Here is a 26,377-nt window from a genome sequence, read left to right as displayed (position 1 = left end):
GGTGTGGTTAAGAGTAATAATTTGTTAGTGGTCGGTGAAGATTTAACACTAATTTTGGTGAAGGGAGCCCAGTAGAAGGAGAAGCGGGTAAATTTGGCTTTGATAAAAGAAATGCAGAAGGAAAGAAGTGAATTGAGTGGTGTTTGTTTAATGGGTTTTCAGTGGTGACTACATGGATTGAAAAAAGAGAATCCTGCCTGGTAACATACTACAGTGGAAAAAGTAAAGACTGTGTCGACTGTACTTTGATAAGAAGAGAACATATGAAAATGGTGAAAGATATAAAATAAATATGTAGCAGAACAACATACAGTATTAATAGCTGGAATCTGACAGCAACCTGAGGAAAGAAGATGAAATTGAGAAAGAAATTGCATTGGCGATTATGCAAGGGAGGGGAGAAAGGAAAAGGTTTGCCAAAAAATCAGTGAAGGCTTTCATGCCAATGGCAATGAAGTAAGTGGGGGGAGAACTGAGGAATTTTGAAGAATTTTTCATGGAGATAATACGTGGCAGAATGAGTAGAAAGATGGGGTGCTTTCGGAGAACAAGTTGGTGATAGAATGTGATGTACCAGAGGAGTTAAAAAGAAGAAAAGTATTATTCAAAGAGTTTGAGGAAGCAGGTTTTGATAATGAAACAATCAAAAATTCAAACAGGAAAAAAAGGAAGTTGCTAACGCAAGATTGGAGGCTGAAGAGGAATTTGTACAGAAAGCTGGAGGAAGATGATGGCAGGAAGTTGATTTTTGGGTTGGCAAAAAAGAAACAGTGAAGCACAAGAGATGAAGAAATCAGTGACTAAGTCTAAAGAGGTAGTAGAGGTATGGAAAAGATGTTTTCAAAGGTTGTTAAATGAGAAGAAAGATTTGCGAGCACAAACACCGTCAACAATTATGGGGATGTTTCAAAAGATATCAATCTCTGTACATGAAGTAGAAGCAGCACTGAATAAGATGAAGAATGGTAAAGCAGATGTGAAGATGACATAATTGTTGATATGATCAAGGTAGTTGGAAGTACTGGAGTAAAGAGGTTTCATAGATTACTGTGTGTTTACTGGGATCAAATAAGGATACCAGACTGGAGATCAGGATTGATCGTGCCTCTTTAGAAGAGTAAGGGTGATGCAAATGATCCCAATGCCTATTGGGGCATCACTTTGTTAAGTCAACCCTCAAATTCCTTGAGAGAGTTTTGCAGGCAAGTTTGAGGGTAAGGTGGAGGAAATGTAAGAGAGGAGCAACATGTTTTTAGGAAGGGAAGGACAATTGCAATGAGACAGAAGTTTGAAAGAATGATAAAGGGTGTAATTGCTGTGTTGCATTTATTGATCTTGAGAAAGCCTATGAGTTGGTTCTGCAGGAATTGGCATTTGGAGTATTGAGATGGATGGCAGCAGGACTTCAAGAATAAGGAGTTGTATTGAGGGTCAGGAAATATGGTGATAGCACTTGGAATTTTGAAGCATTTTGAGGTGATGATGGGATTGAGACATGGCAGTGTGCTGAGTCCACTTCACTTCATCCTAGTTATGGAGACAACTAGTAGGAGAATCGAGCCTGTGAAGAGACAGAGAAAACTAATGCATGTTGACAAGCTAGCCCTTTTTGCTGATGGCAAAGAGGAACTGATAAATTGGTATCAGAGTGGGCATCTGAGTTTGAAGATCATACTCTGAAGGTAAAACACAAAGAAAACTGAAGAAGAGCTATTGATGGAAGTTTCAGGAGAGAAGCTGAATCATAAGAAAGAATTAGTGTACTTGGGAAGTACACTTTGTGCCATCAGAGGGAGATCTGGAGAATTGAAAATAAGAACCCAGTGTGCATGGGTGGCAGTGAAAAAGGTGGCAGGAGAACTGCAGGACTGGCAATTAAGTAACAAACTGAAAGAAAAGGTATATGCTGCATGTTTTTGTCCCTGCCTGCTCTATGGTTTGGAAACAGTGGGCCTTATGGAGTTGGAAGAAAAGAAGATATAGGTAGTAGAAAATAATATACTGAGGAGAATAGCAGGCAAGTTGAGGGTAGAGCATGTGCCTGGGAGAAATTAGGGGATAAATGAACTTGGGACTCTACGTGAAAGGCCGGGAGTGCACATCTGAGGTAGGCTGGGTGTGATAAGATTGGGAGAAGAACGACCAGCAAAGAAAACATAGGAGGAAGAGGACAGCAAGAAAGGACATGGAAGACCAAAGGTTCGATGGAAAGACTGTTGAGAGAAAAGGACTGGAACTCCAAGACCTATGAACCTGTGCCATAGACAGCGTGGTGAAGAATCATGGGCACCTGCGACCCTGTGTCAACCTGGAAGAGGAGTCGAGAAGAAAAGTGAATCCAGGTCTGATATGGAAATCTGAAACCAACTCATGGTGTTAGTTTGTCTGTTTGTTCTTTGAATGCCACTATTTTAAAAAAAGTTATTTAAACGTAAAGCCTCACTTACCTCTTTGACATCAGTGTTGACTGACCATTGGCTTCAATATGCGTTAGCAGCTAGGAAATCTTTTTTTATATCTTTCTTCTTTGCACTGTGATGAATGGTTGCAGCATCGCTACATCATAGCCTGAGAAGTAATCGCCTTCCTTTTCATTTGATGGCTTCCTCTCAGGGCCGGCGCTTCCACTAGGCGACCCTAGGCAGTCGCCTAGGGCGGCAGGATTTGGGGGGCAGCATTTTGCTGTCCTCAGCGTCAATTTGGCGGCGGGGGTCCTTCCGCTCCGCTTCTTCACTCGCTCTGGGACCCGCCGCCGAAGCGCCCCGAAGACGCGGAGCGGAAGGATCCCCGCCGCCAAATGTTCTGAGGAGGAGCGCTGCCGCCTAGGGCGGCAAAAACCCTGGCACCGCTGCTGCTTCCTCTGCTGCTTGGCCCACCTCTGCTGATCCCTAGCATGTGGGGGTTCATTAACATTATTTTAAATTAGCCAATATTCTTTTAGTGGACTCCAGCTGACTCACTGCCCTCCAGGGTGTAATGAAGAGACTTAATTACCCTTGTGCTGTTCAACAAGAACAATGTTGTGGGGAGAATTTCTCTTCAAATGTTAGAATGTACCATAAATGACTACAGAAGGCCAGTGTAGACATCCACCAAAAGGAGTAAGGAAAGAAGTAAAAGTGGCAAACATCACATGGGTAGAGGGGAAAAGGTGGAAAGCATTAAAGCAGAAGTCCAATCAGCCCCAAACTCCAGACCCTGAGGATCTCCCATCCCTGGCTGTATATGCTTTTTTGCAATGTTGATGGAGGGATGTTGCTGCCACATGTATTAGTAATATTGCATCGTGCTGAAACATTGTGCAGTGAAAAACATTGTGATGTGCTGTATAAGACAGAAAATGGGGGGAGGGATAGCTCAGTGGTTTGAGCATTGGCCTGCTAGACCCAGGGTTGTGAGTTCAATCCTTGAGAGGGCCACTTTGGGATCTGGGGCAAAATCAGTACTTGGTTCTGCTAGTGAAGGCAGGGGGCTGGACTTGATGGCCTCTCAGGGTCCTATCCAGATCTAGGAGATAGGATATCTCCATATATTATTATATTAATTAATTTATTATTATTAAAATGTAGATTTTGGTGGACTTCCTGTCTGGTCAGGAGAAAGTTTTTTTAAAAAATTAGATAATCACAGTTTTAAAGATTTTTTTCCCCCTTTTTAAAATGTATGTTAATTACTTAATTTTAATTTATATTATTAATCTTACTATTACTAGATTGTAGTCTCTTTGGGGGCAAGGAGCATGCATGTACAGTACTTAACACAAGGACATCCCAGACCCCATAATATTCACACCAAGTTTTGAAAAGAAAAATAGTTATGTCTTTTGATCCTTCAAGTGCATACCTATTTAACTCAGTTTTACGCTCAAGTAGTCCTGAGGCATAGGGGAATGGAAAGATCGTCCAGTGGTCAGAGTGATAGCTGGATACCCATATTCAATTCCCCGCTCAGCACAGACCCCCGCATGACACTTCCGTGTCTCAGCTGGAAAATGATAACAGTACTTCCCTGCCTTGCAGGATAAAGATTGTGGGGCACTCAGATTCTATGATAATGGGAGTTGTATGAGTTTCTTAGATAGCTAGATAAGCATTTGCAGGGTCAGAGTTATAATTTGTAATTTAGTTTAAAAATGAATTCATGGCCTATACCGCCTGTCAGTATCTCTTTAAAATAAAAGGACTATATATGTGTTCCTTAAATAGTTTGTATATACCTGGAAAAAGTCATAAACGTAAAATCAACTTTAAAAAGTAATGAATAATAACACATGATAGGATATGTAGGAAAAAATATTGTATTTATACCTCTGGTTATTTAACTGAGGTTTGACATATCCAGTAATTATATTGTATATACACAGTGTTTTAGTTCAAAATATATACATATACATATTCTTTCTCTGTATTATATGCACCAAGACTTGTATGTGACAGGCTTCTTGCTTGTATCTGTTGGATTTAGTTTATGGAAAAACCCAATGCTCTCCACCACATAGTTATCTGAAAGGATGCATTTTTAGTTTCAGCAGTTGATTTTCTAGAATACTGATTAGCTAATACTTTTTGGCATACAGCTCATCCATCGTGCGGTAGGACTCCATCTGGATTTTAATTCACTTTTTGAAAATTATTGTTGAACTGCTATTCCTTTAAAGGCTCTTCTGGCCATGCTGGTACCAACTGCAGACAGTGGGGCTGCAGTCTAGTCTCAAAACCTAATTGAATTGGAATGAGACAGCTGAAGCAATGATTGTTGAAGAGCTTGAGATGGATGACTTTTGCAAAATGAATGCATCCAAACATCCAGCTCGCTTAATGTTCTTATTGTTGAAAGCTGTGGCCGAGACTTTATTTTTACTTCCGCAAGCGGCAGAGTTTTAGGGGTGAACTCTTCATTTCATCCATCACCACATGGGTTTATGTGCAGTGAATTAACTTAATTTCCCTTCTGCTTTGATACTGTGGTGATGGCTCTGCTTGTAACCAAACAGAAACTTCCCACTTCTTAAACATACTAAGATACTTATAAAGCTGATGAGTTGGAGAGGAGTTAAGATTGCTCCATCTGCCTTTGTCAGTTAAGAGATCAATCCCTCTTCCCCAACCATCATTCATTTAATGTTCCATGTTCCAAACCATGACTCTGGTGTGTTTGTGTTTTACAGTGATGGGTCTTTCCCCTATGACTCTGTTCCTTGGCAGCAAAACACCAACCAACCACCAGGTTCTTTATCAGTGGTCACTACAGTATGGGGTGTGACTAATACCTCCCAAAGCCAGGTAAGCTTCATTTTATGCTCGCTACCCTGAGCTATGCATTTTGATTAAATGTTTGTCAGTAAAATGAAAAAAAATATAGAAAAGAAGGGAAAGGACTGTTATAAAACTGTATTTTTTCCCACTTATTTTCTTCTTCTGGCAGCACAATGGCTACATATTAGGGTTTGACGTATTTTGAGCTGGTAACACATTTAACTGTGTGGGTGGAAGTGTCAGATTATATTGGTGGCAGTTGCAAGCATCACTTGCTTTCTGTACAGAAGAGGGGTGATTATCAGACCTAACATATTTATTATAGCATTTTTCTTGAGTCCTTAATGGAAAACTTTTCTCATTTAGCCTGGTGCAATGTTCTGAAGCGTTGGGACAGAGGCAAGAGCTAAGTGGTTAGTGCCAGAGTATAACTGTCCAGAAAATGGAAATCCGTTCCCGTGAAAAATTTTGTAATTTTGAACAAAATGTCATCTCATATTGGGATGAAAAGTCCAAAATATGAAACTTTTCACAGGAAGGGACTTCCACAAAATGTTGTTTCAGGAGAACTGAAATGGAATTTTTTAGCTTGCAGGCTGCCAGCCTGGACAGTTCTTGTCAATTTCACTTTTTCCCTGCAGGCAGAAAGTGAAATTGACCAGAACCTTCCAAACAAAATGCCAGAGGCCAAGCACCTGGCTTTCCACCTCTCCCCCAGCATAGCTACATCTGTCTGGCTGCCTGACTGGAATGTTCTTGTCCATTTTGCTTTCTCTTGAGCTGGGGAGCTATTTCAATTTTTTTCAGTGGAAAATTGACATTTTTCAGGGAAATTTACATTTTGCCACAGAAAATTTCAGTTTTGTGAAAACTCCATTTTCCATTGGTAAATCATTCAGCTGGCAAATTCCCAACCAGTTCTCTATGTCAAGGACTCAAATCTCCATCCAGCTGATGTGAAGCCAGTAGAAAGACTTCCCTTTACTTGAAAAGGAGCTGGATCCAGGACCACGCACTGTATGTGACATTAGTCAAGTCACTGAACCACTTTATGCCTTAAGCTATGTCCACCCTATGGGCTAGGGTTGTGATTTCCCGTCTCCTGTGAGCATCTTGTGTTAGTCTCATCGAGCTAGCACGAGTGTAAATAGTACTGTAGCCACAGTAGCACAGGCAGTAGCACAGGCTGATCCGTACCGAGTGGAAACCTGCCTGAAACCAGTGCATATGTACTAGACACGGCTCAGCTGTGCCTCCACTGCAGCTATGCTGCTATTTGTACTTGTGATAGCTCGAAGAGACTTAACACAAGTACACATTACATGGGCAGGGGAATCACACCATAGCTCATAGTGTAGACGTAGCTTTGGTTTGGTCATCGGTAAAATGGAGATACTTCTTTATAGTAGTGTTGTGAGGCTTAATTAATATTTGTAAGTCATTTTGAGGTCCTACATCAAAGACATTATGTTGGGGCAAAATATATTTTTTTTAAATCAAATTGTCATCTTGGAGACCAACAAATTGTCAAATAACAGAGTTGTTTCTTGCTTCTTCACTTAATCAGATGGATTCTCCACAGGATTAAAAAAAAAAATGTGATGTCTGCTGTTCCTTATTGTAACTTTTCAGAAGCTTCAGTGTGGGACTAATCTTATGGTAGGGATCAGAAAATGGCAAGGGAGAGCTCATAAGAAATTAACATACCTAGGTACATATAGCACAATGAACCCTGGACTCATTTGAGTACAGAGTATATAGGTTAGTTGAGTGTACTTTAATGTCTGTAGCAAACTCTCTAAGGGCTTTCTCCTTATTTTGAATATTTCTCCTCATAGGTGCTGGGAAACCCAATGGCAAATGCCAATAACCCTATGAACCCAGCAGGAAACCCCATGGCTTCTGGGATGACTACCAGCAATCCTGGCATTAATTCCCCTCAGTTTGCTGGGCAGCAGCAGCAGTTTTCAGCCAAGGCAGGCTCCGCTCAACCTTATATGCAGCAGGGCATGTACGGGAGACCCAACTATCCCGGAAGTGGAGGCTTTGGCGGGAGGTAAGACGAGTCTGTATGGGATGGAGATTGGATGTGAATAGTTCAGGGTGTTCTAGCTTTGCATAGCAATCTACTGGATATGCCATAGGTTCCCTTTGGTTAAAGGGTAAGTGTACACACCAGCTGGATGGTGTGATTCCCAGCTTGGGTAGACGTACATGGGCTAGTTCTGCTTAAGCTAGTGTAATAAAAATAGCAGCGTGGCTGCAGCTGCTCTGGCAAGCCACCCAACTTCCTGGGTATATACTCAGGCCACTGCAGCCACGCTGCTATTAGCTTGAGCAGGGCTAGCACATGTTTACTTGCGCTGGTAAGCACAGCTCCCAGCTGCTGCTTAGAAATACCCCAAGTCTTGGTGGTTATTTCATCAGGCCTAGCTAAATTGCATACTGGGTCCATTGCTTGAAAAATTGGCTACCCAAAGAGCAGGAAATTCATCACTATACCTGGAAATTAGGTCAATCAATTACCCCTGACAAACACCAAAAATAAAGTTTTAATTACCACAAATACAAGACACAAACCAAGGTCCTAGGAATGATTAACATTCAGTAGGACTACTATGTGAGAAGTATTGATGGTACAACTTCCATCAGTCTGTACAAAGAAATGAGCTCGAATATTAGTAAGGCTACAGTCCTGCAAAGCTAATAACAGAAGGTTTGCACCACGACGGGAATTTATAAAGCACTTCGTGTGCATGAAGGACAGGGCTTTGGTCTTAAATTTTAAGTTATGTATTTATTTTTGTGGGGTATGTGTAGTTCTTGTGAAATGTGCCAAATTAATAGCCCAGGTTATCTACAAAACACAGGGCATGGGCAGTTAAAAAGTAAACACAGGCAGTAAACATGCACGCTTCCCATGCTCCTAGTGCTTTTCCTGAATGCACTTCTATGGTGATAGTGTAGCTCTGTCTCCAGTCCTAATCAATCCCTGGGTTCCTTTGTTGTTACTGCTGAAAAGGGTACCGGCATGGTACAGTGGAACAGCACTATCCTGGCCTCTGTTTTCATCTCTGCCACTGTCTCGCTACATGAATTTGTACCATTCACTTAAACTTTTTGTACAGTTCATCTGTAAAATGGGCATAATGTTGACCCACCTTTTTAAAGACCTTTAAAGATTACAGGTGTGGAGTACTTTAGATAATTTATTCATTTATTTATTTTGTGGTAGTTTTGTGATTAGTACATGAAGTGTGCAGGTGTAGGCACAGTCAACTTGCTTCACGCAGAACTCTGAAGAGGCACCAAATGACAGCTGTCAGTCACTGTCGATCACAAATGGCCCCTGTCGGCCTCTTCGCTGAGACCTCAGTGGGGACAGATTTACTTTTCTACTCCTGGAAAAGCTGATACATTCCACTGTTGAGGCACATAGATGGCTCATTGTGGAGGAAGCTCACAACGGATGCTACTGTCCATGCTGCCCCTAAATTGTGGATAATCAGCGCACACGTTCATTTACAGCCTCTGAGTCCAGCAGCTTGGTAGAACAGAGTATTAAAAATTAGTTAGAAACTCCTGAAGTCTGGAGTTTCTAACTCCATTGAAAAGTGCCGACGTTATCTGCACTCTATGCCAGAGTAGCTCTTGTATCCTGATTTACATCCCTGCTTCTCTCTTCCTGTCAGAGTGCTTGTTTCAGTAGAAACTTTTACATGCTTTTGGAACTGTTCCAAATGACATCAGACTGAGGCCCCAAATCTAGGCCCAAAACACTAGGCCCATTTTAATATTCCTTTCTTTCTTCACCTGGTAGTTACCCTGGTGGCCCAAATACTCCTGCGGGAATGGGGATCCCTCCACACACGAGGCCGCCTGCAGATTTCACTCAGCCGGCTGCAGCTGCCGCCGCAGCTGCAGTTGCAGCCGCAGCTGCCACAGCAACAGCTACAGCTACAGCCACTGTAGCAGCCCTTCAGGAAACCCAGAACAAGGACATGAACCAGTATGGACCGGTAAGAAAGTAGAACTTGCAAACTCGTATCCTTCTGACTTCTGCCTTTAGAGAGAAGTGAGTGCCCCTGTTTAGTATGTGAGCTATTCGGGTATCAGTTGTATTGTGTGTCTGTGTGCACAAGAGACGGAGACCAAGAGATCTCTTGTAGCATGTATAAGTATGTATACATTAATGACACAGAGTGGCCAATACATCATCTTTATGAATCCCTGTTATCTGCACTAGTAATGCATTTGTACTTCAAAGAGGTCATCACTTAGTTAAAAAAAATTGCATGCAAAGTTTTATACCCACTCCTAATGTGATGTATTAGTACTTCCCCTCCCCCAAACTTTAGCACACAGCTAAGTGTTCTAAAGCTTTATTTTAGGGCCTTGCTGTTTCTCTAATTAATTATGTTGATCAACTCAGTTTAGTTTTTCTAAATACAGTAAAAAAACCCACCTTTTAAGGTATTATCTGTGAGAATAGCACTTTGAAGCACCCATTTTTGGTGACCCTAAGCTCAACACACAATTATTTCCTGTAATAACTATTAATGAAAAAGGAATGAGTGTTTGATCTGTGCAGCTGCTTTTCTCACCGCTTCCATTCCGTGTCGTGTTTCTAAGCATAGGGGATAAGGGTGGGGCGCATGCAGAACCTCAGCTGGCGTAAATAAGCAAACCTCCTTTGAAGTCAATAAAGGGATGCTGAATTACACCAGCTGAGGATCCTGGCCCATTACCTTGAGGAAGATGACCGATCATGTCAGTGGATTTTTATTTGCTCATATTAAAGCAGTTTTTCTCTTACTAAACTATTATTTTTGTCTCTTGTTGCTTTTAGAATTCCAGTTGAATTATTATTATGCAAAAAAAAAAAAGCCTCACAGAAGGTTACAGAACATAAAAAGAAAATGCGACATAATCCCAGCCCCTGCTAACAAACATGTTCAGCTCCCCACTCCCATTTTAAATGCATGTCGCATTTTATTCTTTTTTTTTCTTTTCTTTTCTTTTTTTCTTCCGTTGAAGGTTTGTTCCTCTTTCCAGATGGGTCCGACTCAGGCTTACAACAGCCAGTTCATGAATCAACCTGGCCCTCGCGGCCCTGCTTCTATGCCAGGCAGCATGAACCCAGCAAGCATGGGAGCCGGAATGACACCTTCCAGCATGAGTGGGCCGCCTATAGGTATGAGCCAGCCGAGGCCCCCTGGGATAAGCCCCTTCAGCAGCCATGGGCAGAGGATGCCACAGCAAGCTTACCCAGGCCCACGCCCCCAGTCTTTGCCTATACAGGGCATGAAGAGACCGTACCCAGGAGAGGTGAGTATTCTCACTCCCTTATTCCTTTTGTCTTACAAACGATACCAATTATGCTATGGATGAAATTCACCCTGTGGAGAAAACCTGTATAACACCCTGGTGAGTGTGTGTAGTAGGTCACCTCTGTGATTAGTCCACAAATAGTAGCCCTGCCTATGGAGCTTCAGCTCAAGCTGTAGCTGCTTGTGCTTTTTAGCTCTGGAGGTCCCCAGAGTTCAGTCCCTGGTGTGTCAGCCAAGATGGCCACCACCAAGCCCACACAGCCCTGTGAAGTTCTTGAGCCCTCAGAACATCACTTTGAAGCCCTCATAATAGAGCTTAAGTTCATAGGTCTTATACAGACTCTCTGCACAGAGATGAATTTCAACCTGAATGCTTAAAATAAATTTGTCATGGGCAGAGCATAAGCTTTATTTACTCTGGATTTTTTATTGTTTTAAAGAAATATGGGGCAGTACCTCACATAAACACCAAAAGCGTGTAAAACTTTAAAAAATCCCATTGCTTTCCAAACCTCCTGTGGCTTGGTTGATTTTCATAGGTGCTCAAACTCAAAACTCCTGTTGAGCTCAGCATCCCTGAAAATTCCCACGGTGTCATTTAGGTAATTTTCTTTTGGTCTGGGGTGAAGATTATCTGAGTTCTTTTCCTATCTGCCTGTCTATATCTATTTGTCTCTCAGGGTTTTTATAAGATTAGCATAGGATGTGAGCATTTCCCAAGACGTAGTAATCAAAATCACACAGCCTTTGGCTTGCTGTATGATTTCAGGGAAGTTCTATTGAAATCAATGGGAGTTAGGCACCGAGATGCTTTTGAAAATCCCACTAGTCACCCATCTTCATCTTTAGGGGCCTATATACCTTTATAAATCTAGCCCTTAGTCTATAACTTTAGATAGAATCATAACATATACTAAATTGATGCTATGCTTTTAGTCGGTAGAGTTTACACTAGCATTTTATTGGCCAAAATATAATAGTGGCAATATAAGTTTACAGAAAATATACACTGATATCCAACATTTAACAAATATGTATTGAGTTTCTTGCAGTTTTTCTAAATGCAACGTTTCCTGGTCTGTAAATGAATTCTATTGTTGTTGTTACCTTATACATCCAAAATGACTTACTGCTGCAGGAGTTGCTTATCTAACAAGGCTTTTCTACTCTGTAAATGCTATCACTCCTTTCCAATTGAGCTAACAATGCATAGTGTGTGACTTCTTCAGATGATTATTTTCATCGTTATATTTCATATTTCACACCTTTGTTGAAGATTGGGAATCCCTCCTCACTGTTCCAATAGCATGTTTTTCGTCACAAGTGAATACAAGAATGTTCTCAAGTAATACGCATTTTACAGTGCTATAAAATCATATGCTTGTTGTAAGGGTGCTGTGTAAGTTTAGTAGATGCTATTTATTTATTGATTTATGAAAATTTCATAAAGGGGATAGTTGTTATAGATTAGCTTGCTCCAGAATTATTTTGTTTTTGTTGTAAGGAATCAATATTCATAAATAGATTTGCCATCAGAACGGTAATATTCTTGACCTCACCCTAAAGGTGCTGAGCAATAACCGTGTCCATTGACTTCCTGTTGGATCACTGCAGGGAAAATAGGAAGGAACTTAGGCCCAGGAGTTAGGGCACTAGCCTAGGATTTCAGAGGCCTGGGTTCAGTCATCTACTCTGCCACAGACTTCTTTTGTGACACTGGGCAAGTCACTTGCTTCAGCATTTCAGCCAGCCACCTATAAGGATTCCGTCCGCACCCCCCAGTGTATTCTAGTTTTGGGGAAGTTTATTTCATCCATGATTACCACAGCTGGGGATGGGACATTGGCCAGAAAGGGCCAAGGTTCTGATGTGGTATGAAGCATTCTCTCTTTCTTGGGTGCTTGGCTGGCTGGTTTTTAATCACATGCTCAGAGGCTAACTGATACATGGGGTCAGGAAAGAATTTTTCCCCAGGTCATATTGGCAGTGATCTTGGAGGGCTTTAGCCTTTCTTTGCAACATAAGAACATTAGACCGGCCATATTGGGCCAGACCAATAGTCCATCTAGCCTTGTATCCTGTCTTCTGAGAGTGGACAATGCCAGATGTTTCAGAGGGAATGAGCAGAACAGAGCAATTATCAAGTGATCCATCCCCTGTCATCTAGTCCCAGCACTTGGCAATCAGAGGTTTAGGGACACCCAGAGCATGGGGTTGCATCCCTGACCATCTTGGCTAATAGCCATTCATGGATCTATCCTCCATGAACTTATCTAGTTCTTTTTTTAACCCAGTTACAGTTCTGACCTTCACAACATCACCTGGTAACGAGTTCCACAGGTTGACTGTGCGTTGTGTGAAGAAGTGCTTCCTTTTGTTTGTTTTAAACCTGCTGCCTATTAATTTCATTGGGTGACACCCCACCCCCACCCCGCTTGATCGTGTGCTATGTGAAGGGGTAAACAACACTTCCTTTTTTTTTTTTTTTCGTCCATATCATTCATAATTTTTTATTCCCCCCTTAGTCATCTCTTTTCCAAGTTGAGCAGTCCCAGTCTTTTTAATCTCTCCTCATATGGAAGCTGTTCCACACCCTTAATCATTTTTCTTTGCCCTTCTCTATATCTTTTCCATTTCTAATGCATCTTTTCTGAGGTGGGGTGTCCAGTACTGCATGCAATATTCAAGTTGTGGACCTACCCTGGATTTATAAAGTGGCATTATGATATCTTCTGTCTTATTATCTATCCCTTTCCTGATGGTTCCTAACATTCTGTTAGCTTTTATGACTCCTGCTGCACAGTGATCAGATGTTTTCAGGGAACTATCCACAATCTTTTTCTTGAGCGGCAATGGCTAATTTAGATACCATCATTTTGTATATATAGTTGGGATTATGTTTTCCGATATGCATTACTTTGCATTAATCAACATTGAATTTCATCAGCCATTTGTTGCCCAGTCACCCTTTGTAATTTTTCGCAGTCTGCTTTGGACTTAACTATCCTGAGTAATTGTGTATGGGCTGCAAACTTTGCCACCTCACTGTTTACCCCTTTTTCCATATCATTTATGAGTATGTTGAACTGCACTCGTCCCAGTACAGATCCCTGGGGGATTTCGTTATTTACCTCTCTCCATTCTGAAAACTGACTATTTATTCTTACCCTTTGTTTCCTGTCTTTTAACCAGTTACTGATCCATGAGAAGACCTCCCCTCTTATCCCATGACTGCTGAGTTTTCTTAAGAGCCTTTGATGAAGAACCTTGTCATAAGCTCTCTGAAAGTCCAAGTACACCATATCCACTGAATCACCCTTGTTCATGTGTTTGTTGACCCCCCTCAAAGAATCCTAATAGCACGTGGGTGTGGGTCCTTGCAAGGATTATCTGGATATATCTCACTTAATCCTTTCCCTGCCACTGAAGTGGCCTCAGGCACTGATGCTCCTCAGTCCCTCCTATTTTCTTCCTGTGGCATATAATAGTCTATCTCCTGGGGAGTGTAATAATTTTGGTTTCATTTCGGTTGTTTGATTTAGTGTGTATGTTGTTGGGTGGTGTGTTGTACACAGGAGGTCAGACTAGATGATCTGGGGTCATCCCTTCTGGCCTTAAACTCTATGTCTCTGTGACTTAATATCCCTATGCCTCAGTTCCCCAACTGTAAAACATGGATTTAATAGCCCTTCTCTGTCTCCCAGGGGTGTTGTGAACATTACACACGGGAGGTGGTAAGGCCCTCAGATACTGTGGTTATGGGACCATAAAAGTACTTTAGATAGATGGATGCAGGTGCTCAGCTCCTGAAAATCTGTCTATTTATTTAAGTGCCTAAAATTGAGCATCCTGGAGTGGAGATTTTCAATGGCACAAATGGTTGGGTGCCCCAGACTGAACATTAATAAGATTTGAGCACCTTTGAATGTCCGTAATCCCCTGTCCCTCAGAGGCGCAACTCCAGGCACCCCGGTTTGAAAATGTTGGGCAAAGAGTTCATGAGACAGGGGACATCAGCCTGATTTTATTTTCATTTTAATTCTATAGTTCAAAGTTCCATTCAAAATTATCTCTTGTTTTGTTTCATCTCTGTTGTAAAATAGCCAAATTATGGAAACCAGCAGTATGGACCAAATAGCCAGTTTCCTACCCAGCCTGGTCAGTATCCAACTCCCAACCCTCCAAGACCTCTTACATCTCCCAATTATCCTGGACAGAGGATGCCTACCCAGCAAAACACGGGACAGTACCCTCCTCCGACAGTCAACATGGGACAGTATTACAAGGTGAGACCTTGGTTCATTGACTATCTCATCTGGTGCTGGTGAAAGTTCTTTCTTCCTTGTTAGTGGATAAAATGAGACGCCCGCAATACCATAGGATCCCCAGATAGGGCCTGATAGTACGCTATTAAAGGCAATGGAAGTTATGCCATTGCCTTTAATGAGTCAAAATCAAGCCCATAGTACAGTAAGCTATGCCACATCATAACTTGGGGGCACTTTAGCTAAATGGTGGGCCAAAGTAAAAGTGAATGCCAAACTGAGCCTGCCTTTGAGGTTTGACGTTTCTAGTTGTGGCAAAGCACAATGAGGGCACACACTGCACGGTTCTTGGATTAATTGAGAAAATTGCAGTAAAGCTGGTAGATCAGATCTGCTTTAAGATTAGAGTAGCCAAGTCATTTCTGGTGTTGGATTCTGAGCCAGAAGAATCTTAGGGCCATTAAGACGCATATGGTTCTGGAAATGGGGTTGTTTTGTCATTATTTGCATGGGAGGTGGGTACTGTTTGAGATGACAGCACTATTGGAAAAGAATAAAGAATCATTTCCCACAGAACATCAGTCTTGCAAGCAGTCAGGTCACTCATTGCCTGATGTGGGATGCCTAGAAACATTGCTTTTTCTAAAGCAATTTTGATTATACTGTGGCAGCTTCTGTCCCACATTGTCAAGATGAATGCTCCAAGGGGCTATATGCTCAGCCGGTGTAAATCAGTGTAGCTCCATTGCAGTGACTGAAGCTACAATGATTTATGCCAGCTGAAGATCAGTCACGGGTGTTTTAAAGGTGAAAGATTCTGTATATTTTTTATCCTGTTTATTTTTGTTAGGTTTTTAACATTTTGTTTTGTTTTATAGCCGGAGCGGTTTAAGGAACAAAATAGCCTTTTCTGGGAGTGACCCATGGCTACTTACAAGGGAATCTTAGTTTGGTTTGAGAAGAAAATCACAACAAAATTTGAAAGGGGAACCCTTGGTCTATCGAAATGCGTTGCATGTTGTTCATGGAAATATAGATTGATGTGGTGACAGGATAAATAGATGAGATGAGCTCATGGAGAAAGACAGTTCTCCCAGCTAAGGGGCAAGGCTCTGATTTGCAATATAGATGACCTGGTCTTTGGGAGTTTGAAGATTGTGGAGACTAAAGCCTTGATGAATTGAGAACTGTGAGGAAGTTTGGTCTCAGCGGAGACAGGGATGGGTATAGTCTGTAGTGCCTTTCAACCTGTGACTGCTCAGTGACCAAAGATAAAATGCTCTCAGCCAAAGATGAGGTGCTATAATATTTACTGCTACATCAAGAGGAGAGGAGAAGAGTAAGAAAATTAGGGCAAAAATAGGAGAGATCAAAGGTGGAAAGCTGGATAAAGAGGCAGGGAAGAATGAAAAAGTGGAGCATCTGCAGTTTCTGGGGCTTGCAACTTCTTGCCTCAAATTTAGACTACTGTATGTTTTAAAAGTGAGAAGTAAATGCAAAGAAAAAAGTAATTAAGGTTTTAGGTTTTAGCTCTCCTACTCAATACGTTTTAAATAGTGCCAGGCCCAAGCCACAGTACCTAGATATAGATTCAGTGTTTAATAGCAGTACATATGATTAGGTCTTTTTTTTTTTTTTTCAAAATTCAGTAACAACTTGGTATTATTTATTTTCTAGCCATCAAGGCCTGTACCTGTGGCAAATTACCCTCACTCACCAGTTCCAGGAAACCCCACACCACCCATGACTCCAGGGAGCAGTATTCCACCATACCTGTCACCTAACCAGGATGTCAAACCACCATTCCCACCTGACATTAAGCCAAATATCAATGCTTTACCGCCACCTCCAAGTGAGTAGCAAATGGAGCCGGCCCCTCAGCCTTTTACTGTCTCTCCTTCCTCTGCCATGCATATCACGCAACCCAGAAGTGATGCTTTAAAAATAGCATCTTGATTGCTATTTTTTGACATGGAGAGAAATGTTGATTGCCAGTTGATATATGGCATCGACCAACCACATTATGCAAGCTACTCAGAGAGGAAGGAAACAGGAAAGAAGAATATTTGTTTCCAAACAAAGTACTGGAAAATGCCAGACGGAAAACTCTCTCCAAAGTTAAACTTTTAAGGACTTTTCCCCTTAAATATTCCTGTAGTTGATTTCTCAGAATGAAACTCTTAATTTTCAGCTGTTTCATGTTGTTGGGTTTGTTTATTGCATAGAATCTCCATCAATAGTAATGTAGTGTGTTTTGGTCAAGGGCAAAGCTATTGAATACTACTGAAGAATAGCTTAAAGGATGAATATTTATAATGGTACTCCTATTATGTCCATGCAGACCCCTTAAAAATATTCAATAGAGTGCCAAAAAAAATAATGTATACTCCTTTCAAAGCCACTCAACCTCACAGCTACGTTTGGCTGAGAGTGAGTCAGGAATAACACCATCTCAGTGGCTGTGTACTTGTACAATTTGTCTACAGTCTAAAAGTGACTAAAGAATAATCAAAAGTTAGGCACTGGAAGAAGCAATATGTTCTCTATAGAAAGACCTCTGTTGTATTAGCTCTTTACAACCAACATTTTGCGGTTCATGGAGAGTTGAAAGATTAAGGTTGTTGGTACTGTTTTAGCTTCAACAGCCTCAGAGGGAGGAGAGTATTTTAGATAAGAGTTGAACAGCAGCTTCTGTTTCTGATGAGTAAAGAAGAAACCCAATCTTAAATCCAGTAATTACAATGGACAGTGGTAACCTTTTCATACTCCAGGTCTTCCTGCTTCAGAATCACTTCAAACAAACCTGTTTTTTCAGCCAGAACATATCTGCTGAAAATAGTTGGCCATCATAAATTGTGCATAACAAGCAGCAAAGCTCTTCATGATGGGAGACTGAATTGCTTGTGGAACTAGTAAATACCAGAGCCTTCCATCTGTAGATCACCATTAGAACCGAGAGTCATTACTATCTACTGGCACACTTGAAATGAGTTTGGCAATCTCAATTCCAATTTCTATGGGGAAAATAGCCACATCACAGAAAAACAACTAGCACCGCACCACCACAACTGGCACTAATTGGCAGTCTCAGCATAGTGATTGAATGGTAACTGAACTAATCTCTCACAATGAAAAATGGTCCCCCCACATCAGGTGTAAGGCATGACTGTAGTGAGAGGCACTTTTGCTGCTCCTTTCATAAACCTTATCTGTGGATATAAGTAGAAAACATCAGTCTCCAGAGCTGTCAGTCTGTGCCCTATCACCTGCGCGAAATCCACTTATACAATTATTTGTCATTTTCTTTTCTATATGTGACTCTACTAGGTTAACCCCAGCAATAGATCACTGTATCATTTGTCATTATTCTGTATAAATATACACATTGTTATTGCACTGCAGATGCTAAAGGGAAAGTTCACACTTTCTCTCCCTCTTCGATCCCAGCCAACCACAATGATGAGCTGCGTCTGACATTCCCTGTGAGAGATGGGGTGGTGTTGGAGCCCTTTCGGCTGGAGCACAACCTGGCGGTCAGTAACCATGTCTTTCACCTGCGGCCAACCGTCCATCAGACGCTGATGTGGAGGTAGGTTTGAGCAGTGTTGTGAGGCAACCTTGCGTGACTGAAAGCAAAATGGTGGGGCAGATGAACTTCGTTTGAGTCAGTCATGGATTTCAATATTAGTAAATACGGTCTGGATAGAAAAAAAATCCCTTTAGCTCATATATATGTGAACAACCCTCAACTTTCAGAGAGTAAAGTGCAATAATATGCTTCCTGATTCAGCTCCCAACCCTTTGGCTGGTGCCAAGTTATATGCCATTCTTCCAAGCAAACCTGATGGAATCAATGTGAATGGGGCAAAGGGCAATGTCTGGAAAATAATTATTTAAATGTACCTTTTGACTTGCTTCTGCTCTTTCTGGTAAAAGTGCTAGGAGCATGCGTAGCTGAGACCAGCATGCAAGGATCATTCATGGAATATTTCTGAACTAGGCATCCTTGCATCATCCACAGGTGATCTTTTGTTACAGTGTTGGTAGTTGGTCTGGACAATCTGTGATAAGTTTTCTCGCAATACCTTGACAAGGTTGCTTCTATTTTCAGCTGGAACTCAGAGGTGCAAAGGTATCCGAAAATAAAAATTGTAGGCAAGTTAAGGACCTGATTCAGAGAGATGGTAAATTCAGTGGCAGTTATAGGTGCTAAGCCCCTCTCAGGATAAGGCCCAAATTTCAGATAGAAGGTTGATTTTAGAGAGCTGTTTTAACTTACCCAGAACAGAAACGAGCCAAGCGGCTGAAGTGCAGCTTTCCCTACACAATATAGCTCTTTCACCTACAGTAAATATTACTTTTCATCAGAGACAGAGAGAGCGAATAGTCCCTCTGGATTATATTTTGCAGCTCTGTAATTCAAACTTGCATAAAATGATTCCAGATTCTGTACTGGCTTTGATATATGGACAAGGAATGAAATGGCATTAAATCAAATCAAAACCAAAGCCTTGATTTGCTTTCATTTCCAAATACTGTAGGATGGACTTGTTTTGAATCTGTGCTTGTGTGCCTTGGAGAATTTAGTTTCTCATTATCTTGTCTTATTGTATGGAGCTTTCCTTTGTAACACATGAAATAGCTGAGCAAATGAAACCTCTTCTCGTCAACACACTTTCCAGTGTGCGCAAAATTCCCCTTCTTCCAGTTTCTCTAAGTCATCCTTCAAGCTAGGTGAATCATTGGATTAATAATGTTATGACCTCAACATTTTCCATACTGGGACCCATTGCAATCACCCACCCATTTTGTAATGTGGGAAGGGTGGGTGGTTGTAACCTCCTGGGCATCACGACTCCTGGTTGAGATTTGACCTAGAATATAGATACTTATTTGCCTGCATGATGTTGGTAGTCTCAAGCCTAGGAATTAGAAATGTGAGAGATCTAAAATAGGCTACATCCAATAATTAATGCCTAACTTTGAGGTCAGTTATTGCTTACTTGCATTTCATTATCCTGGAGTACTCACAGCAAGAGGGAGTTTTGGCAGTTATTTGCTGGTTCTTATTAATAAGTAATCACTGTTGGGGATTGTGCAGGCTAGTTCTGTAGATTTATAGAGCTGCACTGAGGCATGAGGCTGTTTCTTAATACCTGATCTTTCTTTAAAAAACAACAACAAAAAACTGCTTTAGCACCCTGACTTGGACTTGTGTTTAAATTCATTTTAATGAAGACTCATCGGTAATTTGTGCTCAGGTTTGCCACCTTGAAAAACTTGTTAGTGATGGGAGGCCAGGGGCAGCCTGAACACTCAGAAAACTGAGTCTTGTGTCTGTCATCCTTATCTCATTCATTTTTCTCTGCTTGATCACACAGTTACACCCACATGGAAAATGCCCAGACTGTGTCTCTAACCCTGTCAGCTGTGTGTGGAGCATCAGTTGTGTTAGCATTTGTTGTACAATAGCTCGGCTAAAAGAGAATAGATATTAGATGGCATTAAGAGATTTTGCACGTTGAAATTATAATGAAGTAAATAGGAAGTTTACCTTGGACTGTGTGGATTCCAATGCATGTATTAGTCACGTGAATTCTAGACCAAACCTTTAGATTTTAATAGAGAATGATGGAATGGGGCCAGCTGTGAAGGTTTTTATGCTAGTTAAAATATTGAGTAAAATATCCCTCTGATAGTCACACATCTGATGGCGACGCAAATATTCTTCTCCCTACTGGGAACTCCATGCTCTTACAAAGCAAAAGAATGGAGAGGAAATCAACCAGGAGAATTTTGCCTTAAAAATGGATCAGTCTTTGCTCATCACAATTTATGTATTATCTATCATTGTGGAGCAGCCTGGCTAGAACACGAGATTCTCCACATTTCCATTCCTCCCTATGTGACCCTGGACAAACTTTTTAAGAGGGGTCAGGGAGGCAGTTTTGTCCTTTACAGCTTCTGCGTAATGTATAAAGACTTTCCCTATTTTTTTTAATCTACTTGGTTTTAGGTTAGAGATATCGGGTCCCTGCTTCCCTCTTTTTATTTTTTGTGCTAACTAGATTTCTGTAGGCCCTGAATAGCGATGTCACTTGAGATCTTCACCTGAGTTGCTTTCCTTCCCCAAAAATAGAGATTATGATTCTAACCTAAAGGTCCTGAATTTCTGAGCATGGCCACACCACCAGTATAGGACATAAACATGACCTTTACAGGGAAAAAACTGAGTACAAATATCTGAGCCTTCAGTAAAAGCAGTCTAAACACGAAGCTGCCCATTGCTTTTTTTAAAAAAATTATCAGATTTTAAGAAAGTCTCAGCACAGGGCCTCCATTCTTAGACTCTAACAAATTGCATCCTCTTCCCACCTGCTGGGGGTGGGGGAGAGAGCAAGTAGCATCTCAGATTATGGTCTCCTATGACATCACTATTCATGTCCTTCAAAGGTCTTACAGGAGAGTCCAGCAAAGAGAAAGAAATGAGCACCTGATTTTTCTTATGTAAAAGATGGTCATCAATGGACTTTGTGGCAATCTTTGTTCATAATAAATTAACAGTGAAGGACAAAACCCCAAAATTTCAGTTTAACTTTCCAGTCCAAGTTTAACCTCTCTGTATTTCAGTTTACTCATTTGTAAAATGAGGTTAAAACCGATGTGATGAGGTGCAAGTGCGCTACTATCTACTGAGGCCTGGTCTACACCTAAGATTTAGGTTGACCTAAAGACATCACTCAGGGCTGTGAAAAATTTTGTGCTCTGTGCGACATGGTTAGGTTGACCTAACCCCCACAGTAGATGCAGCTAGGTTGATGAAAAATCAGAGAGATGGATTACAAAAATAATTCCATCAGTGTGGGACTGGTCTACACTATGACGCTATTGCAGAAGTGTAGCTGTGTCACTGTAGTGGCTGTAGTCTAGACATACCCTCAGTTACTCAAGTGTTAACTTCAGCTCAGTTTGGTATTATTTATCATTATGGTAGATCAAGAGTGGCTGCTTTGGAGATAGAGTGGGACATATGTTTTTAGGTAGGTAGGCAGGGATTCTGCTACTGAGATGATCCCCAGGCTGGGTGAGTTCTGCTTACTCTCTGAATGTGTTACTTGCTTTATTTTCTTGTTATAAACACTAACGCTTAAGGAAAGACCTACCTGACTTCAACTTTTTCCTTTCTGCTGAGTCATTCCACCGACTTACAACCCACCTTTGTAAAGCACTTTGAGATCTCCACGTGAAAAGTCATGTATAAGTGTAAAGTATTATTATTATTATTCTCTCAAATTTCAGATGCATGAGCCATCCTGTGTTGTTTCTGTTAATGGCTTTTATGGGGAGGATATGTGTTATGCATTTATTATTTGTGAGACATTTCCAGAAAAAAAATCAGAGTTGAGCAAAGCAGAGTTAAAGTGAAGGGGGTGGGATGGCATAGAATTTCTAGCATCCCCAAAAAAATCCTTTAGTCATATGAAAACAGAGTTTAAGCCAGGTTTGTGCCTTGCGGTACAGGTCTGACTTGGAGCTGCAGTTCAAGTGCTACCACCATGAAGACAGACAAATGAACACAAACTGGCCAGCATCGGTCCAGGTCAGCGTTAATGCAACCCCTCTTACCATTGAACGTGGCGACAACAAGACATCTCATAAACCTCTGCACCTAAAGCACGTCTGTCAGCCGGGAAGAAACACAATTCAAATTACAGTAACAGCATGTTGTTGTGTAAGTACATGGAGCTTGCTGCTGACTAAAGGTCTGCGGCACAGGAAAGAACTGTTTGGAAATGTTCACTTAGGCCAGCAGTTCTTACCTCTTTCACTTTTACTTTTTTTTAAATTTTCATTGTGGGGGAAGGGAGGTGTCACTGATTGTAGCGCTGGTGACAGGACAGGGGCAGAGAGAGAGTGCTAAAGATCATGTCATAATTTGCAGTAGAACTGGGGCAGCATGGGCAGAGCAGCTACCTTGCCAATATGTCTAGAAGGACCCACCTCTGAAGGGGAGAGTGCATCAGCTCTCTGTGCCCATTCAGTACTTGCCTGGCTAACAGTCCTGATAGCAAGGCAGGTAATGTGACGGTGGATGGTTTTCTTGCTGTGGACACTTGTCCACCGGGAATTGGACTGAGGCCAAAATCTTAACTTCACACAGAGCATCAAATTGCCATTTGTTTGCCACCGTGACTCTGGGCTGGGTTTAAACCAGTGAGATAAAGGTGAAAGGCTCATATCCCATTACTCAATCCACTGAGCCATGCAACTTGCCTCCCACTGATAGCTCTCAATTACAATTAGCATAGATTGTACTTTTAATGGAGAGGGGCTGCACACTTCATAGTCTGGGCTTTCTGCCATTTCATTGCCATTGGCAAGGGCAGAGAGTCTGGGGACAGACTCTGACCCTGGGAAAGCTGAGACAATTTGAAGAGAGACCTCAAGCTTAAGCCCATTGTTTTACTTCAGACTTCTTCTTCCTTGCACAATCTCACATTCCTTGTCTTGTGCCCCACAGTGTAGTGGTGGATCACTTATCTGATGGCTAGGAGGAGAGGTCATCTCAGCAACCCTCCTAGCTATTCTGAGTGCAGGGCAAGTGGGCAATAGGGCAGGGGTAGAAAATCCAGAGGTCACTGTGACAAACACCATAAATAACAGATTATTGCATCACGTTTTTGACTGTCAAGGGGAAAATGATGCAGCAAATGTTACCTTTTCTTAACAGCAACGTAGCCAGGTGATAGGTGTTATTCAATCCTAGACTGCAACTTCAGACTGTCCTTAAAGGGAGTGTGTTAACGCAGATGAGCAAAATCCACTCTAGCGTGTATTTGCAGGGTTCCCATTGGAATCAGTGCAGAGCTGCACACGTGCCATCCAAGGGCAGAACTCTGCGCCACCCAGTGGTCTATAACAACGTAACATGCGTGGTTCTGTTAGTAACTCAGTGATTTTTTTTTTCAGTCACACTTGTTCGTGTTGCAGTTAGTGCACCGGCCATCAGTTCGTTCTGTGCTTCAAGGCTTGCTAAAGAAACGTCTTCTCCCAGCAGAACATTGTATCACTAAGAGTGAGTTTTGTGTGTGTGAGAGAGAATGTATTAGAGACAAGGTGGATAAGGGATTATCTTTTATTGTACCAGCTTCTATTGGTGAGAGAGTCAAGCTTTCGATCTACACAGAGCTCTTCTTCAGCCAAATAAAATGTAACCCCCTCCTGTCCACCATGCCAGGGTGGGGTTGTTAAAGGCAGGATAAGTCTGCCTTGTGGCTTTTTACACAGCTTTGGGGGCCAGGGCCTGAGGTTCCTCAGTGTACTCTGCTTTGTGTGCCAGTGTGTATTCAACTCAGGCCAGACCCACTCAGACAAACCACCAGGAACAAAGTTGTATTCTGTAAGAAAACGTAGAACAGGATTACAGTCCAGCAGCTTCCTCTCTCCCTGCCGCATGCTCCCAGCTTCAGGAGAGCTCTGTGTAAGCTCGAAAGCTTGTCTCTCTCACGAACAGAAGTTGGTCCAATAAAGGATATTATCTCACCCACCTTGTCTTTCTAATATCCCGGGATCTGCCCAGCTACAACAACACTGCAAACAATGACTGTATTAATTGTATTAACCAAGACTATCCAGAGTGCCTTATAATCAGTTATAATATTTTATTCACCTATTGAAACTTTTAATAACTCGGGCCTGGGCTTGCCAGAGCATCATGCTGTTGGGCTACCTCCCTGGCATACTCCGATTCTGGAGTGAGAAACAGGGCATAGCAACCAGTGATGTCAGCTTTACACGACCCAAGAACTGTCAGGCTGGGGGAATCCCTAACCATGTCAGCTTTTCATCACTCAGAGATCCTCCCAAGCTGGGGGAATCCCTAGCTGTCCATTTAGGGCTGCTGTCCATCCCCTTTGCAACACAAATTGGACAAACTGGGCCTGAGTGCCCAGCCCTATAACTTTTCAGTATGTGATGGTTTCTCTAAATTTGATTTTTATCATACCTATGCTTATATTCAGTTGTGCACACAATACCTGGCTTAAGTATATAGGATTCTATGCCATCTCATGAGAGCAGTTTATCAGATCAGAGGAAGGCGCTACACCTCTACCCTGATATAACGCTGTCCTCGGGAGCCAAAAAATCTTACCGCGTTATAGGTGAAACCGCGTTATATTGAACTTGCTTTGATCCGCTGGAGCGCGCAGCCCCGCCCCGCCCGGAGCGCTGCTTTACCACGTTATATTCGAATTCGTGTTATATCGGGGTAAAGGTATATTTGCACAGCCAGACTTCAAGCAGTTACATTAGAAACCATAGTGCATGGGTGGTTTCTTTCACATACATATACCATCTTCCTAAACAGTCAAGAGGAACTTCAGCAGTGTGGCAGCCTCCTCTGGCAATGCAACACTAAATGGTGAGGATGGAGTGGAGCAGACAGCTATTAAAGTGTCTCTGAAATGTCCAATCACATTCCGGCGAATCCAGCTCCCAGCGAGAGGCCATGATTGCAAGCATGTACAAGTGAGTGCATTTCAGTGTCCTGATATTTTTCCCTATGCTGTGCATTACAATGTCTTTTGAATGGTTTTTTGTGGGTAGGAGATGTGATGAATTTCTCTGTTTATCATATGGATTTTGTGGTTCGAGATCTTATTTTAAATTTGTCTAATTTCAACCAAAGGGTATGACTGTTTTTTAAATAAATACTAAGTTGTTCAATTGATGATGAAAGCTTTAATTCCTCTTATCCTATTGCAAAATCACATGGAGTGTGATGAATGAAATAAGAAATGTCACATAACATTTCACTTGTAATCGTGAATAATACCATCATTGGCCAGATCCTCAAGTTGCTACTGAGACTCCAGTCCTGAAACACTTACACATGTCAGTAATCCCATTGAATTCAGTGGAACTACTCATGTATGTATTTGTAGGAACAGCGCCTGAGTCCTTACGTAGGCAAACAGGCGAGCTGTTACTGACTTCATTGACAGAGTAAAGACTTAAGTAAGAACATGAACTAAAAAAGTAAGGCCTTCCAGATTTGGCCCAAAATGCTTTGTGTCCAGTCTCTGGTGGCTTGGCTCACCTTTATTTCCAGGCATTTGAAAATGGGCTGAGGAATTATTGGAGGAATCAGTTGGGGATTGAGTTTTTAAGTTACCCAGTTTTATTGGTTGTGGGTCCTCTTGAATTGTACTGCTGCACTCAAGGAATTATTTGTGATGTATTTTTAAGCCATATCAAGGGTGCCTAGAACATATGGTCAGCACTTGGCTTTAGCATTTTGTAAATGTAAATAAATAAACACAATGCATCTGCTTGTTTTGAACAATTCCTCTTACCAATCACTATCCAAGAAAACGATCCCCCTTCTTTGTCTTCATTTTTTTACCAAGGGGGGAAATGTTGGAAAGTCTCATGTGTCTTTATGCAGCAGGGAAAAGGATATTTCCCGTAAGCCACCTTCTTACTTCTGTAGATTTATGTCTCAGTGCTTGCAGTCTTGTTTCTC

The 26,377-nt window shown here is 41.7% G+C and overlaps 1 protein-coding gene across 12 annotated transcripts in view; it reads left to right on the top strand.

Moving 5' to 3' along the window:
• LOC113406875 (zinc finger MIZ domain-containing protein 1) overlaps positions 1-26,377 on the top strand; it is a 500,854-nt gene that overhangs the window by 459,303 nt on the left and 15,174 nt on the right. For 8 of the 12 annotated variants that reach the window (XM_026653693.1, XM_026653694.1, XM_026653698.1 and 5 more), the window contains 10 exons: positions 5,168-5,282; positions 7,094-7,311; positions 9,076-9,274; positions 10,293-10,583; positions 14,689-14,871; positions 16,528-16,702; positions 18,253-18,439; positions 22,372-22,582; positions 23,821-23,926; positions 25,220-25,380. In XM_026653693.1, coding sequence (XP_026509478.1) covers positions 5,168-5,282; positions 7,094-7,311; positions 9,076-9,274; positions 10,293-10,583; positions 14,689-14,871; positions 16,528-16,702; positions 18,253-18,439; positions 22,372-22,582; positions 23,821-23,926; positions 25,220-25,380 — 1,846 coding nt within the window. The remainder of the gene's footprint in view (positions 1-5,167; positions 5,283-7,093; positions 7,312-9,075; positions 9,275-10,292; positions 10,584-14,688; positions 14,872-16,527; positions 16,703-18,252; positions 18,440-22,371; positions 22,583-23,820; positions 23,927-25,219; positions 25,381-26,377) is intronic. The other 4 variants (XM_026653699.1, XM_026653696.1, XM_026653703.1 and 1 more) reach the window with 3 other exon arrangements.

Source organism: Terrapene carolina, unplaced genomic scaffold (assembly GCF_002925995.2).
Source record: "Terrapene carolina triunguis isolate 2854851 unplaced genomic scaffold, T_m_triunguis-2.0 Scaffold147, whole genome shotgun sequence".
NCBI lineage: Eukaryota > Metazoa > Chordata > Testudines > Emydidae > Terrapene > Terrapene triunguis.
The sequence above is the reverse complement of the archived record's forward strand: the minus strand, read 5'-3'. Positions and strand labels throughout refer to the sequence as shown.